The following is a 16,401-nucleotide window of genomic DNA, read 5'->3' as shown; positions in this document are numbered from 1 at the left end:
CCTCGGGCTGACCTGCAATTCGCCCCCTCACCCCCCCATTCTCCAGGGGCTAGATGTCACTGAAATTCTGTTAACATTGACGAATGTACAGATGTGTGGCTGGGTGGAAAATGTAACACACCTCTCCCGTTCTTGGGAGCACAGTGACTGCAACTACGTGCAAATCAGTGGACGACCGGTATGATAGCCACAGACTAGAGAGGTCTCCCATGCTGATCCTAAATAGGCTCGCCTTTTTCTTTTCTTCCTCGTTTTCTACTCGAGTACTTTCCCCGTAACCTGATACTGCGTAACCCTTTTCTCAAGGATTAGTGATATTTTTTCTTCTCGGGAATTGATCATTTGTATTACTCACGGTGACTTATCCTATGGGCAAACATTTCCTTCTTTCCTGCTTTCTATCCTTTAATGGAGATATGGAGAGGTCGATTGTGCGGTAGTGATATTAAGACTTATACACGGAGTGTGGAAATGTGGCGTTCGGTGGAGAATTGTGCTACCTATGGCCACAGCGGTAGTGTGAGGCCACAGCTAATTTGGGGGTTAAACAAAGATATCGTAAAGGATCAATGAAAGGCACTATGTAGAGGCCAAACCCCTCTTCGGCATTTTTCTTTATAATTAAGCTCTCATAGAACTAAGCTTATCGGATACAATGAGATGATTTGGCAACACCAGATCTTTACCCCCCAGGAAAGTAGTACGTGACACCACTATTCTTCCGGGCGATATAGTTCGGGTGACAAAATATGAACTCAAATTTCTGATCCCATCCAAACCCATCCCACCAAATGACAGCGGACTAGGAAGTCTGCAACTCCATTTCAATTCTCGCCATCTCTGTCATCTCCTCACTCCACCTCTCCCATTCCCCATACCCCATTCCCCGCGCCAACGGCAGTCTCCCACCATCTGGCTCTCCAAAGTTCAATACACGGCTAACTGCCTCCTTAATTCCCACAGCACCAAACCTAACAATCAACTCCTCTGCACGGCTGATCCGATACTGCAACTCGCGAACTCGTTCCAGTGTCTCCCTATCAAGCGGGTCTGTCTGCGTGACGAGGGTGTATATATGCACCACCGTTTTGGGGAATACTGCGGCGAGACCATCAATCGCGCCGCTGCAACCGACCTGCAGGGCTGGGAAAAGCTGCTGGCCGAGACCCGTGAAAAGGTGAAAGTTTTTGTGGTCGATTTGCGGGTCTAGGGCAATTTGTGCGTGGACCGAGATGTCCCCGTGCGAGAGTTTGCCGCCGACAATGTTGCGATGCGAGGCCAGGGTGCGGAAGATGCTGGGAGGGAGCTTGACGTTGTTGCTGACGCTGGGATAGTGGTAGCTATGCATCTTGGTTAGCGTCCAAACTTATGGAAATGAGGGGACAACAAACATCATAATCGGGATACTACTCCCATCTGCAACGCCCCTATACCACCCAACTATCCCTTCCTCACTCACCGCTCCGGCAAAGTATCCAGGTGCAAGCACTAATCCCCACCCCGCGCCCGCCGCCGCCGACCCATTGAGCAATTTCACCGTCTCTTCAATTCCATTCGTTGCCGTCCCCGCTATCAACGGGTAGTTTTTGAACCCTCCGGCAGTAAGTGCTGCTCTCACGTGCTTGATCTGGGCGACACGTTCCGCTCTCGTCAAGTGCACCGCCTCACCGGTACTCCCGAGAAGTACCAACCCGGTGATTCCCGAGCGGGCGAGGTGTAGTGCGTGGCTGGCCTGGGCGTCCAGGTCCAAAGGCGGTGTGAGGGGGTTGTAGTTTTCGGAGGAGGGTGGGAGGAAGAAGGTTGGCACTGGGACGTAGATTCCGGCTGGAGGGGGTGATGAGGGAGCCATAGTGTTAGTTGGTTTTCTTGGTCTGCGGCTCTTGTGTTGAGAGTGGGATTGCTTTGAACCACGATGTTGTGATGAGATGAAATGTAAGTGGGGATAGCTGGAGGGGAAGGGCTAGGATTTGCGATCTCGAGTGAGTAACAGCACCTTCGGAAGTATATCGCTAAGCGGCAGGTTTTCCTTTTTAGTGGGCTTACTCCGGGGATGGATGCACACCGAGTATGGAGTTGCGGGGTGGATAAGCGGGGTTGGGCTGGGCTCGTTGTAATAAGATGCTGGATGTGCGGCTCCTCGGAAGTTGCCGGACAGAAGCCTTCTGAGGATTTGCGATAAGTTAAAGTACAGTACTCATAGTGAGAGCTTACAAGTAATGTTACTGGTGTTATGTTGAACATGCTGGAAGGGTTTACGAGGGCCTTCTCTAGGGGCCTCCTTGTGTACGGATATAATGCAGTTCATGATCTAGGCTGTCATCTCTCAAGAACGAGAGTTGGCGTTCTGGGGAGAAAGCAGGAAAATACAAGATACATAGTATCTGAACAGTAAACTAATCCTCGGAACTGAAGCTACTGTAAATTAACGAATAGCCCCCCATCTGCGCACAGTTAGCATTACTGAAACCACAAGAGACCGCAAACCCACCAACAAGCAGCTGCGCGCCAGTCTACTCAAGCCCCGCGATTAGCGGAATCCCCCCGGGGGTGGTGTGTGGTGGCGGGGAGGGGGGAGCAAACCATATATCTCGACAAATCGCTGGCCAAAAACACCGCGGGACCCGCAATATCCTCGGGGACCCCCGTCCTCCCCAGCGGAATCCGCCCCTCCATGTACTCCCTCTTCTCCTTATTCGCCAAATCCTCCTCGTTTAACGCGGTCCTGATAGTCCCCGGCAGGATCGCATTACAGCGAATCCCATGCTTTCCCAATGCCGTAGCACAGCTCTGCATTAGCGACAGGACACCAGCTTTCGTCGGGGTATAATGCGTCTGTCCGGCCCCCCCCACCAGCGCGCTGATAGAGGATATGGCGATTATGCTGCCGCCGGTACCCTGCAAGACCATTTGATTCGCGGCGGCCTGAACGGCGTAGAAGGCGCCGTTGAGGTTCACCGCTACCGTCCTGTCGTAGAGTTCCTTTGGCATGGTGAGAAAGTCGTGGAATTGGCAGACGCCAGCATTCGAGACGAAGGCATCGAGTTTGCCGAACTTTTCGACCGTGCACTTGATTAACGTCTTGCTGGTCTCCACGTCTGAAATATCCCCTGGGATTGCGAGGAATTGGCGGGAGATGGGCACTGACTCGATTTCATCGCGGAGGGAGGCCACCGACGAGTCTTGGATAGGTCCTAGGTAGCCAATGCTTATGTCCGCTCCTTGACGTGCCATCTCGATGGCTACGGCTCTGCCGATGCCAGTTGCAGCACCGGTGATCGCTATGGTTTTGCCTTGGAGGAGTTTGGACATATTGTGTTTGTTGCTGCTGGCGGTTGTATACGAGTAATACCGATAGGTTGAAGCTTGCGTGGTATAAGTCAAGTCGGTGTTTTAGGGCATTTGCTTAACAACATAACCTATGATGGGAACCTCATCTGAAGTAAAATAAATCGTTTGGTAACGTGAGGAGAGAAAAGTATAGACGGAGGAATGATGGATAAAAACACCAGCAGGAGATTTTCTTAGACACTCGATTGAAAGGTCAGAATTCGCATATCATTTCTAAGTAGATAGCAAGGCCCTTTTATCCCAAGATGATCTACATCTTGTCCGGTGCCTGTGTGGATGAAAATTTTCATCTTTGGTAAGGGGACTAAAGTCTTGTCCCTTTGAAACAACAAGGAAACAGAAAAGAAACAAGAGAGAAATTTTCACTGCAAGGAGATAGAGAGGAAACAGTACGGAGACAACAGGGTGATAACAGTTTCAGACATCAAGTAAGGTATAACTGAAAGTTCGTGAAGATCATATAGGAAACCAATAGTAGGTATGAAATCGAAACCCAGGGACAATATTCCAACATCATCTATATTGTCATATCATGGTAGCTAATACTAGGTGCCTATATCTCTAAGGGGTAAACGGCTTTATGGAGTAGAGCTATCATACTGCGGGGGAGAGGCTCAATTAAATAAATCACGTGATTGACACTTCACGGAGAAATTCCACTCCCTGGCCAAGATACATACTAAGACCCCAGATTTGGCTGGGTTAATCCCCACATGAAAAGCTGTCAATATACTCGAGGAGAGCGGTTATTATGCGCTGGGGTTGCTGCGGCTCCAGAGAAGTCTTCCCATTCCCCACATTCGGATAAATTGCTTAACTTCCGCTGATAATTCCATGCTGACTACACGAGAGGCAAAAATTCCTAAAAATGAAAAGCAAAACGTGAAAATAAAAATAAGAATCAAAAATAAAAAAGGTGGGCGGGAAACGGGGAAACGGCCCAAGGAATTCGTCTTGTGATTTATGCAAGGGCTTACATCTTACAAACCGCCTCTGAATGCGCTCTGCTTACCGTTATATTAGCGTCCCGGTGCTCCGCTCACAGTGGGTGCTTCTTTCTCCACTTCTGGCGCCTTTAACGACTTTACAGGAGCGGGGTTCAAGAGACGGGAAGCCTCGATTAGCCGAGCTTTCGGGTTGAGGGTAAGACCGAAACCCGGCTTGTCCAGGACGCTAACGTCAATCCATCCATTCGTCGGGATCGGCTCGTCAATGAACAAATCGCCGAATACAGGATAGACAGATTTTCCGTCCGGTGAATTAGCCAGATATTCCTGGAAGGGGCAATTTGGCTGTGAGACCACGTAGTGGTACGAGTAGGGGCCGGATGCGTGGGGGATGACTGGGAGGTCGTATGCCGCTGCCTGGGCAGTGACCTTGAGAAGCTCTGTCAAACCTCCCACCCACGTCACATCCGGTTGGAGAATGTCAATGTTACGTCCCTCAATTAGCTTACGGAAGCCATATCTTGTGTATTCGTGCTTTGCGACAATCAGCAAGATGCTTATGATATTTCGCCTCTGATGGGGGTACGAACCTCTCCAGTTGTGAACTTCAATTGGGGCAATGCCTGCTTCAACTTCTCGAAACCGTCCGAATCATCGGGGTGGAGAACCTCCTCCCACCAGTTGATGTTGAGGTCCAGGGTTGCGGTAGCGAGTTGGATAGTGTAGGGGACGGTCAAAGCCATGTAACAATCAACCATAAGTGGGTAATCAGGGCCAACGCTTTCGCGATGCTTCTTCAGGAATTCGATATTCTTCTTCAATCCCTCATGGCCGTCATCAGGTCCGTAGGGTAACGGCACCTTTGCCCCAAAGAAGCCCATCTCCTTAGCCGCAACAGGCTCGGGACCAGTGCAGTAGAAGGAAAGTCTTTCCCGAGTTGCCCCACCAATCATCTTGTAAACCGGCTCTCCCCTGATCTTGCCAAGCAGATCCCAGAGTGCTAAATCAATGACAGAGATGGTAGCAATAGGCAAACCCTTTCTGCCGTAAAACATGGTTGCACGAAACATTTGATCCCACAGGAGGTTCAAGTTCCGTGGATCGGCGCCGACCAGAAATCTCTCGAGATGGTTGTGGATGATCCAAGCGGCTGGGGGGCCGCCGAAGCCGGTGGCGAAACCCGTTGTTCCGTCACTTGCTTCAATCACCACAAACAATGAACCCAAGACGTTGATTCCCCACGACGTTCGTGAGTACTTGTATTGCTCATAACGGGACATAGGGTTCGCGATGGGAGTATCGACGAGCCTGTAGATATTAGTCTCAAGATCGGTAGGATGATGCAAACATGAACTCGCCAGTGACCGCTAGCTACATTGTGGTAATCACCACCAGAGCCAACACCCTGGGTGACATAGCTCCTGATGGCTTTAATGGTAGGAAAGGCTTTGAGTGACATAGCCAACCCGTTTCAAAAAACAATTCGTTGGAGAAGAAAGAAAGAATAAAGGGAAGAAGAGTTGAAGATGAAAAAAAAAAAAAAAGGAATTGCCAGCTGGATTGTGTGGGGAAGCGGGCGGAAAGTACTCGTATTAGAGTAGAGGATCACTAGAGAGTGGGGAACGCACGAGAGAGGGTAGTGAGGAGGTGGGGAACTTAAGCGAGTATTAAAATATCAGCTAGTGATGTCTTATGATGCTGTGGGTTCGTGTGCGGTACTCGAGTACTGTACAGTACAGTACAGTACTCGGTAAAAAATAGGTTCTGCCAACAAAACATAAGCAATCGGACTGCAAGGACTCGAATAATTGGACCCCGGACATGGGCGTTGGAGTTGCCTCTCCTAGTCGGGTTGGGGGGGAGCAGTGCTTCCAGTCGTCCAGTCCATCCTATCATAGACGGGGTCAGGACGACGGCAGTCGGACGGCACTAGTCCTGGGTTTCCTTTTATGGATACCATATTACCCCATTACAATTTTATTTGTTTTACCTTATTTTTGTTTTAAATTATTGTAGCGCAAGTGTGTCTTACTGGGCGGCAGTGGGTACATTGACCAATTTTAGTTGACTGCCGTCGACACTGGACGACTGGGAACAGAGGGGGGGGAATTTTGGACGTCTTGGAATGAGGTCCGATCATTTCGGTTTTTAGAGGAATAGGTTACGATAGTAGAGTAGGGTCCATTTTTTATATCGGGTTAATATAAAATTTTAATATAATAAATAGGGATGAATCGGTCGGTTAATTGCAATGGCGAACACTTTGTCTCCATGTCTGTTGGTATATCATATCCAATATGAGTTCTCATTGCCTAATCTCGGTGCAACTAACTAAACTTAATCCTTGAGTGAGTTCCATCAAGCGGAGGAAAAAAAATATCGCTATTCAGGTTCGAAGAAAAAAAAACTGCTAGAAAGTTGTGTTTCTCTCTCTCTATCAATAAATTGTAAGACAATGAACTTTCTTCAAAAGGGGTTGATTCCTCTACACCAACCGGTATGTATATTACCGGTAGTAGATTGCAAATTAAGAACGTTCAAGTCAAATTTGACTATGGTATTTTTTATACACTATAAAGCAAAAATTAATCAGAGCTAATATTAGTTGAACCACCTCTTCTGGCTTGCCCCGAGCTGTAAGGGGAATTGGGGGACGGTGTGAGGGCTTTGGGTGGAAAAATATTTAATACGATACTGGAGTACAGTACTGTACATGTAGCTGCCAGATACGGGAAACTAAATTAAATACCTCTACTCTACAGACGAGTAACAAATGGACCAAAGACTCAGCTGTGAGAGAGGACCGAATCTGGTTGAAGGAGGCCAAGCTACCTGAGAAAGGAGCCGCAAACGAGCCCAATTGATAACGGCATAATTTCACTTTATCCTGCTAGTTTCAACGCGATACTTGTACAATTGGTAACGACAATGCTTCGCGACCTGGTTCATTGATCCTATATTTGAGAGGTGTAAAAAGAACGGAACGGGACCCGGAATCGAGACCTTCAATGCCCGCTTCCGCGCCGCCTTTGTGCATTCATTAGGGTATGATTTTACGGCCGTTCTCCTTAAGATCAATCCTAACGACAGCGGTTTCGGGGTGCTAGAGGATAACTTAGGCCACTGTATCGTCACATGGAAGGACCGAGTTTAAGAACCTCGACATTTGTTGGGCTCTTGATGTGCTTGCTTGACAACCACTTGGAGCACCACTGTAAATTGCTCCCACCGAGGTTAGACTACGCAAACTCTCTATTGGTGGAAGTTGTGCTGCCCAAATCTTGATCCCGATGGCAGCGATCAGACTAAATTTAAAGAAATCCAGTATAGAAACTTAATCGAGGGATCTTGCGACGCAGAGATACTTTAGCAATCCCTAACTATGTGACTGCTGTGTTTGCTGCGACGTTGGGCGGACTTGGAGGGGTGGGCTTCGGGGTTCCGGGCTAACATTGACTAGTACTGGAGCGCATCTACGAGTAGAAGGAGGTGTGGCTTTGTCATCTTGAGCTTGAGTTGGTTGCCTAGAATGAGCACGGGAAACTCGTGGACGATGGAGACTTTCCCCTCCGAATGTTTCGTTCATGACTACTCACGCTGCGCTTAACCTTTGCGGTAATACGGTGACTGTTATGACGTGCCAAAGTAAAGACACAAAACACTGGGGCGGTGACAAATCGGGCCCTCACCGCAATCCGAAAGGGCTGAGGGCAATCTGAGGGTTTTCCGAAAAATATTTCTTTTTTTCGAAAAAGCACCGCGGCAAGCGTTATGGAGCTCGGCGACGCTTACTTAGCGATCGACAGGCCGTCCCTTACTCGAGCCTGTCGATTTACCCATCACCTGTTGCTTGCCACACTAAGGGAGTTTAGCAGGTCCGGGGTACGGCTCGCTAGGCCAGGATACCCGAAGATCATTCCCCTCACATCGAGGGCTATACTGCCGTTGTACAGTATCCGGCGAGAGAGTATCTGGTCTTGAATGCTTCTCAGAAGACAGCAAAAGATCGTGGAGTAAATGTTTAAAGTGGAATACAAAGCCCAGATCCTAGGGCGATCACCAAGGAGTGAAGGGGGAAAAAACATTGGGTTTTGGGGGAGTGGTAAGGGAGGAAGTGGGGCCGAATGTTTTGTTATGATGGGTCAATTGGGATTAGAATACCTCTCCTATGATTCCTGGCCCGTAATCGCTATTAATCTCAATCCGCATATCGTACGAGTAGACTCTGTTGTTAAATCCCAGGAGCGCAATAGGGCTAGGGCTAGGGAGGCATCCCACGTTCATTGCCTCAGCAAGCAGTCTCCCAGACATGCTAAACTCCCCTACAATCCGGGGTTTGTGGGATGGCCTCAAATGATATCATATCATACTTTAGTGTTTGCATAGTACGAGAATGGGGGCTTATGCAGAGTCGTGGGTGCGGGATGCCTCATCTTTGCAGTAGGGGTTTTCAAAGTTGAAAAGATGATTTTTCGGTAACTACTAAAGCGGGAAGTTGCATTAAGTTAGGTTACTATATAACGTTAGTTAATCGGGTCCTCATATGTTTGGGGTATCATATTTGCCACAGAATGTAGATAATTGTTACTAGAGTCATTGACGATATTTATATTTATATTTATTTTTTTCAATTTTATTTGTGTGCTTGATGTATATTGTTTCTAGGTTTTGGTAAGGTTCGGTTAAACAGAGTCCTGTAGCCATTATGGACCTCCAGACCTCTGTCTCTACCAGAAAAAAGAGTGTTGTATGGTAAGGTAAAGTAATATGGTAAATTTCTGCCTTTTTAACTTTGAAAACGCCTAGTGTTTTTCTACCCCTTACTTCATTTGACCTGCACCCCGGAAACCTTGCGCCCAGCGGCATCATTGCTTCGAACCGCCATTTCTCAACTGAAGCCCGTAATGGGTAGCACGTGTCCTACTTGTGAGCCCTTACCAAGAAAAACGCCGACTACCGAATTTTGATAGGAAGCTCGAAGTTTATTTCTTTTCACCAAAAGTTTAGGTGCCCCTCAATACATTTGGTCTCGGGCTGGATCGTGAATCTTAGACATCCACAGTGTCCGACTTCAACTCGGCTGGGTGAGTACAGTACGAGTACACGTAAAGTGTGGATCAATAAGGGAGGGGGTCAGAATTTGGTGACGATCTGCCATAAGTTAGGGCGTGTATGGATAGCTCTGCCGGGCAGGGACAAGAAGCTAATGCGCCCTAAGTTACACCACTACAATGCGCTCTAGAGCTAGGAAAGATTTTGTTTTATTGCGCAACAAATTCGCTTGTTGATGGCCCCTTGAACCAGATAACCCCAAATCCACCGGGTTCTCATCCAAATGGAGGTTGGAGATGGCTAGAATTATTTGAAGCAATGCAAAGTGAAATTATCTCGAGGGTTATGACCCGCAAATCCAGTGCGCCTATGGAACCGGTGCGACATATGGTGTTGGAGATAATGATATCCAATTCGCTTACTCCCGGCAAGATGTCATCACGCAGCTCTTGTTTGGGTGTTGGTCAACGTCTGGGACTAAACAGGGTAAAATCCTCCACATTCGAGAGGAGCGAAAAATAGCAAAAAGAAGGAGGGGGAAGAGGGAGAGCTAGTCAGCTCGTCTACCTGTACGATACTCGCGCAGGTAGACCTATCGGAGGAGGAAGCTCCATCTTGGCTTGATTAGCGTATTCGAGTTTGTATGACACTCACTAGTATCATGATGGGGAAGCAGCGATGTTAGCTCTCGGAAGGTCGCATCTTGGCTCAAAAAAAATTCGATCAGCCAAGCAGATGGAGATGGGATGGATGTTCACCTGTTGTGCGGTAAGGCAGATCATGACCCCTCAGGTCGATGTTTTAGCAAGGAAAATTCCTTAGTCCGTACGAGTGTCATACTCGAGTATTCGTCCCCCTTTGGTTCTCTAGAATATTCCCTGATTAGGCGCAACTCGATTGAGTCAAATACCGTGGTGTGCGTGCTTTCAACTTGTCGTGTCGTAAGATCTCCTCGACCAATACCACTTTGATGTAGACGTTAGGTTAACCTACCCACCGTCGTTAGTGGGGCCCTCATAAGAAGCTGCTAGATCTGCACGTGTGTTGGTTCTTAGATACGGTTGTGGCTCTTGGGTCGCAAATTTTAGGGAGGTTTTGTTTCCTTAAGAGTTTTTCGTAACTTTTGAAATCCTAACAATTGTTCGGGGGGTTTTTTTTTGCCCTCTGCTGGTGGGGCAGGAATTTGAGCGTTTGACTACCCCCCCAACGTTGACATCGCTAGATATCTTCTATCAACTTGCCAACTTCCACACGAAGTCAAGGCTGACACCGAGTTTTCGGGAGCTAGAAGCTAGCTCTCGCGTTGGGAAATTCAAGAGTAAAATGAAAACATTCTTGGGGTTGCCACAGCCATGCTGGGGATCACGGCGATATCCCCTCCGAATACCGTAGAGCAGAAGGATATTCATGAACGTCATGCATACGAGGTTGCACCCCTAGTAGGGGAAGGAGAGGGAGGGTGGTACTGTACTGGCAACTGTCGAATCCGAGCAACAAGCACAGTACTTGCGCTCAAATCAAGTCACCGTGCAATGGGTGTGTCATTTCGTTGATCACTGCCAAACCTTCATTCGGGCCCAAGTACTCGGGTGGTCAATAAACATTACTCGAGTAGAAAACTATCTCTCCCAACCCCCCGAAAATCTTTAAGAGCCGAGGGCTTCTGTCTCCCATTTTTACTGACACACCCAACTATGATATTTAAGAAAGGTGAATCTCCATCAGCTCTTCCGGTTTCGAGTTACTTGAATGCTTTTTCGGCTCTCAACCAATCATTCCATCCCAAAAACAGAAGAAAAGGTTTTGAACTGAAGAACTAAACCACCGGAAAGGGTTTTCGTAGGGCACAAGCCCAACCTATTTTACTTTTCTTTCCTTTTGTCTTTTTTGGGTTTCTCGGTTTTTCGGTTTTTTAGGGATTTTTTAGGAGTTTTTTTTTCAAGTCCCGTTTTCTGGGGTTTCGATTTTTTCGACAAATTTTTGTTTCCCCTTTCCTAGCACTAGTTTGCGAGAAGAGGCGGAAGGGAAAAGGGGGTCATTGGTTTACGATACCACCCCTGGATCTTGAAATCGCAGATTTTAAGCATATTTGGGCCTCTTTTTTTTTTTTGTTTGAAGGAAAAGGGATGATGCAATAGGAATATAGAGGGAGAAAAAAAGAAAAATGGCGATGCCAGAGGTTACGATTAACGGCGATGGGCTTCCTCCTTGGGATGGGAGGGAATCTAACTACATCACTATCTTCGCGCTGATTGCCATGACCTTGGTGTTGGTGGCTGTTGGTGGCAGGATATATGCTCGCTGGAAGTTTTGGACTCTTGGGGCTGACGATTGGATGGTTATTCCTGCAACGGTGAATAATTGCCCCCCGCCCTCTTCCTTTTCAAGGCTATCGATATCATATATGTCCCATGTCTAGGTCTCTTGGTGCATGAGACACGGACACGGTGGAGGGGTTAAAGAACGTTTTTGATTTTCCCAGTTGCTAGTAACAGTGAATACAAGCATGGCATGTTATGCGGACCTAAACTCAGGTATTGGCAGGCCTTTATGGGCCATTTCGGACGAGGAGTTTGAGCTTTGGTTCAAGGTTTGTCTGCGGCATCACTAGATTCGCTATTTCTGGATATATAACGATTTAGCATCACTAGCTAACTATGGTCATTACACGATGTAGTGCACTCTTGCTAGTAGTTTCCTCTACCCAGTGATGATGAGCACGGTACGAATATCAGTACTTCTCTTCTATCGCCGCCTCATTGGTCCCACCTACAAGATGTTTCAGTACTGTATTAAGGGGCTCATCCTCTTGACCATCCCATACGTCGTCACCTATGAGCTCCTCTTAGGCCTGATGTGTAAGCCTCCATCGTCCTTCTGGAAGCCGTTCAAACGGAACGCGGACTGTGGAGACGTCTACTACTACAAGTTGCACATCACTCTGTACTCCGTCAGCTTGGCATTTGATGTGCTCATCTTGGTATTGCCCATGAAGGTTATTTGGGAGTTGAAGATGAAATTGCGCCAGAGGATTATTGTCTGCGTTTTGATTGGGTTTGGAGCTTCGTGGGTTCACCCTTGGGCACCGGGGCGAGGAGTGAGAAAAAGGGCTAACATGGGATGATTACCACAGGGCGTGCTTAGGTATCGCGTACAGACTTGCTCTCTGGATCCTTGAAATGAGGAGATATCCATACATCGACCCCAGATGTCCGCTCCATCACCACAACTCTCTCTCCTTATAGACGTGCTAACACACAAGCCCTCAGGGTCCTCCAACCCCATAAGCCAGGTCATCCCACCTCAATTCGACCGGTATGGCTGGACCTACTGGGTTCCCTCCCTACTCGAGTCTCACATGGCGATCATCGGTGCCTCCCTGCCAGCACTCAAGCCTCTCCTAAGCTACTTCACGAGAGATCCTACGACACATAGGTTTCTCTATCTTCTCTCGGGGTGGGGGTGGCTGCATCATGGGCCCGATGGCCACCAAGTACTTCCAGAATCTAGCGCTTAAGATTCGACAATATTCAGATTAGAACCAACAATCTCTGTAAAACCCTCCACGTCGAGGTTGCTGGGACGAACCTGATGTTGGGACCTACCGTGTCAAGCATTTCTGTCTCATTACCCTCAAGGTGGAGATTCGTGATGATCTATTCACCGATCGCGTACGACGTGGTGCTGTGCAGACCAATTTCTCTAAAGCCGGGACTCGTGAGGATCCCTTGGTTGCAAGCGATATAATGTAAATGGGTTTAAGGGGAGGTGATAGCGTGTGGTGGTCTTTGAGGGTGCTTTTTTTTGGTGTGTCTGATATGGATGCGTTTTCTGTCGGGTTCAATATGATATTGCAGGTTCAGTGTAAGGATCTTTGTGTGGTTGTTTTCTGGGGTGTGGGCTGACAATGTCTGGCTGGCTTTGGGTTTTAGCTGTCAAGGTGATATGGCGTAAGAATCGATGTTCCGGAGGATTTGATATTCTATCTCTTTATTTATGTTTGGTTGGGTATGATGTTATGCTGGTTTGAGTGCGTAATAGATAGGGTGAGATTTCGATTAAGTTTTGGTTGAATAGAGCATCCCTGGCTATGGGAATTGCTCGCTTGGGGAGGATTATGAGTGATAATGACAACTAACTCGATGTATATAAAGACATTCTGGCAAGAAGTTATGGAGCGGTTTCTTGATAGTAACAAGCCGACTACATCCCTGTCTGTTAGCACCAACCACTCCTACGGAGCCCATTTGTTCTAGTTGATTATATTATCGCAGTCGCTTGTACTGCAAGAGGGACCTCATATTGGTAGAACTAGCAAAATTGTAGTTGAATCTGAGGGGTTATTTGGTGTTAAGAGTCACGATCTATTCTACTCTTCATGATTCTGGGGGTAGGAGCGGTTAGCCGTAGGTAGGTATTCCACCTATAGAGCTAATTGGATATTGTCAATGTTCACAGTCAGCCAGGTCGGCAGGCGGATAGCCGGCAGATGGACAGTTGAGCAGAGCAAAGGTTAATATAAAATTGGCTTGAACCTCGAAAGCTCAGTAATTAGTGGAGTCTGTTACCGGCTAGGGAGTTTTACAAGTAATTGATCAAAAGAGTAGAAATGGATAACTATTCAACTAAGTGTATATTGATATGCATCTTGTTTAAGGTCTGATGTTTACTAGCCAAACATGGCATTTAAATACAAATCCAGTGATCACATAACACAAAGTCATGAAATCTTACCAAGGTTTCCTATTACAAAGTAACATAAAAATAACCAAGTATCAACTGATGTTAGAAATCAAACATAAAATCAAACATATTATCAACCAATACTTAATTGGTCACATAAACTAAGGAGCTGGCTATATACACATTACTTATCAGAACAGGACTATTAGGCATATTAGAATCAGGAGATTTAAAGACTATAATATTATTATATTGTAATAGTGCAAATATACTTGATTGACTGAAGTCAATAACAATGTCCAGCACCTTTTCGAGGCAGGTACATCTTGTGTGAGATTTTAAAGCATTATATTCCTAGACTAAAGTATGGAGACAAAAGTGTTTGTCCAGTACAGCAATGACAATCCTATATAGTATAAATTTACTACCTATGCAATCACAACTGCTTAGAATCAATTGAAAATTTAGATAGACATTCACAGATATAAAAGAAAAACCTTATGCAAAATTGTAAAAAAAAAGATTTAATACTTTGTATACTATTCTCTTGTATCTAAAACAGTAGTTACTCTCTTAGGCATTGCCTCCCACACCATTTCCAATAATTCTCCGTTAATATTGTTAGGTGGAAACAACCTGTAAAGACTTAGAGTTGTCTAGATCAATTAAGATTTGTTTTTGTAAATTGAGATTGTTTAGGAAGACTTTAAATGTATACCGGTTTCTTTTATTACTACTAAGAGTAAAGTAATGTAGGTAAAGTAGAATAGAATTGTAAAACAATATTATATTGGTAAGGTCTAGTCTCCATTACTTGATGTTATCAAAAAGCTTGGGAGGTACTTCGATATTTATATTCTACGTCTAAGTGTTCACAGACTACATCTATTTATTATTCAACAATGTACCTCTCTGGTTAAAACTAGTAATGTAGAGTATTCTTCAATGGTGTGAACACCTAAAGACCCTAAAAATCACCACACCCTCTTTGGTAATTACTATATTGCTAACTAGGAACTATATTGTTCCTGATACTAATTATCCTATTTTTCGAGTCATTAGACTTATGGCCTAGTTCTCAAGTTGAACAGAGTTAGCTCCAATTGTCTTCCTCATCAATCGAATAATCAGTTTTATCTGCAGGTTGTATCTGGGTAGGTAGTCGTAATTTCAGCCTTCCTAGTTTACCTGACTTTAAACTTCCATAACTCTGAATCTAACTAGTTAACAGATATCTTATAGACAGCTTCCTACAAGTTTGTAGGAATCTAATGTACTGGATTGGTAGATAATTGCATGGTCGTCCACTGTTAGTTGTTCTAGGTAACAGGATTTCAATTGCCGTTAGTATTAAGAACCATTCTTGCAACTATAACACATTTTCAAGTGCAGTTGTAACACTCCATGAAGACCATTAGTTTCTGTTATTGTGTTCCTCAGAGTTCTAAACTCTTCCAGTTATCATAGGGTGTATACAAATGTATTAGTTTCTTGTTGAGATCTTTTAACATACAAGACTATATCATTGTGCAAAAAGGTCCTGTTACCTATAGCCCTTGTCAAAGTTGTTACTACTTTGAAGCCTAGTAGTAACATCCTAAGTAGTTGGCTGAATTACTCTGTTCCACTTCCCAGAATTAGCTGAAGGTCCCCTTACATATATCCTGTAGACAGGATCTGGTCGGATAGATAAAAGCAACATATATGGTATTAATCTTATACCTTAATCTCTGCGGCCTTTAAGTCACAGGACGCAACTGATATCAATATGTAGGATAATATGTGGGTCCTATTAGGAGGGGAAAGGGTGGTATTGGAGACTAGAGATTCCAATTCCGAGTGGGGTTAACCTACTTAGGGTGGTTCTGAGGTATCGGCTTCCAATATTCCTAACAAGACCCCCTTAGTCTTCCTAAAGGCTTTTCCCCCTCTCCATTAGGATATATTTTGTAAACTGTATCAAAAACAGTGGATAGAGAAACTTTTAGGTTTTCTGAAATTTTGCGAAAAGGTACAACACTGTCTCACTGGCCAATGCTTTAGCCTCCTTGAAATGGGGTAAGATGTTTGGTAGGAATTGCCTTGTGCTTATGGCTTCTGCCAGGATGCATTATAGACAATATTTTGTTGTGGTAAAAGTACTGTAGGATTTGGAAGTGTGGAGGAGGGGTTGCGATGTTGCACTCTGTGGGGGTAATTGTCTTGGATCGGTAAGACACTGGCCTCCATTTTCCATCTTCACATTGTTGCAATAGTATGCCTGAGCACACATATTTTGAGGCGTCCGTTTCGATCATTGTCCTTCGGTTTGGGTCAAAATGAACCAGTATGGGTGCCAATATTGAACCCAGCGCAATAGTCCATGTTTCCT

At 45.9% G+C, this 16,401-nt stretch overlaps 3 protein-coding genes; all 3 read right to left on the bottom strand.

The window, feature by feature from the left end:
- Positions 1 to 608: 608 nt before the first annotated feature.
- GSTUM_00003022001 (uncharacterized protein) lies at positions 609 to 2,244 on the bottom strand. XM_002836633.2 has 2 exons: positions 1,392 to 2,244; positions 609 to 1,340 (listed from the first exon to the last, which is right to left on the bottom strand). Exons 1-2 carry the CDS (start codon positions 1,847 to 1,849, stop codon positions 803 to 805), a joined length of 996 nt encoding a protein of 331 aa, XP_002836679.1. The 5' UTR covers positions 1,850 to 2,244; the 3' UTR covers positions 609 to 802.
- A 270-nt stretch (positions 2,245 to 2,514) lies between these two features.
- GSTUM_00003021001 (uncharacterized protein) lies at positions 2,515 to 3,309 on the bottom strand (the record flags this gene model as incomplete). The annotated part of the gene is made up of 1 exon (XM_002836632.1): positions 2,515 to 3,309. One exon carries the CDS (start codon positions 3,307 to 3,309, stop codon positions 2,515 to 2,517), a length of 795 nt encoding a protein of 264 aa, XP_002836678.1.
- A 1,058-nt stretch (positions 3,310 to 4,367) lies between these two features.
- Positions 4,368 to 5,754, bottom strand: GSTUM_00003020001 (uncharacterized protein; the record flags this gene model as incomplete). Its single annotated transcript, XM_002836631.1, has 3 exons — positions 4,368 to 4,829; positions 4,886 to 5,617; positions 5,650 to 5,754. 3 exons carry the CDS (start codon positions 5,752 to 5,754, stop codon positions 4,368 to 4,370), a joined length of 1,299 nt encoding a protein of 432 aa, XP_002836677.1.
- Positions 5,755 to 16,401: the final 10,647 nt, after the last annotated feature.

Source organism: Tuber melanosporum (assembly GCF_000151645.1).
Source record: "Tuber melanosporum whole genome shotgun sequence assembly, scaffold_155, strain Mel28".
In the NCBI taxonomy this organism is placed as follows: domain Eukaryota; kingdom Fungi; phylum Ascomycota; class Pezizomycetes; order Pezizales; family Tuberaceae; genus Tuber; species Tuber melanosporum.
This window is presented reverse-complemented; position numbering and strand designations above follow the sequence as displayed.

Excerpts from the sequence above, each read along its gene's own strand:
- GSTUM_00003022001 (XM_002836633.2), bottom strand. The coding sequence starts at position 1,849 with ATGGCTCCCTCATCACCCCCTCCAGCCGGAATCTACGTCCCAGTGCCA. Across the intron at positions 1,341-1,391 it reads AGTAGTATCCCGATTATGAT|CTACCACTATCCCAGCGTCA; the intron begins GTTTGTTGTCCC and ends CAAGATGCATAG.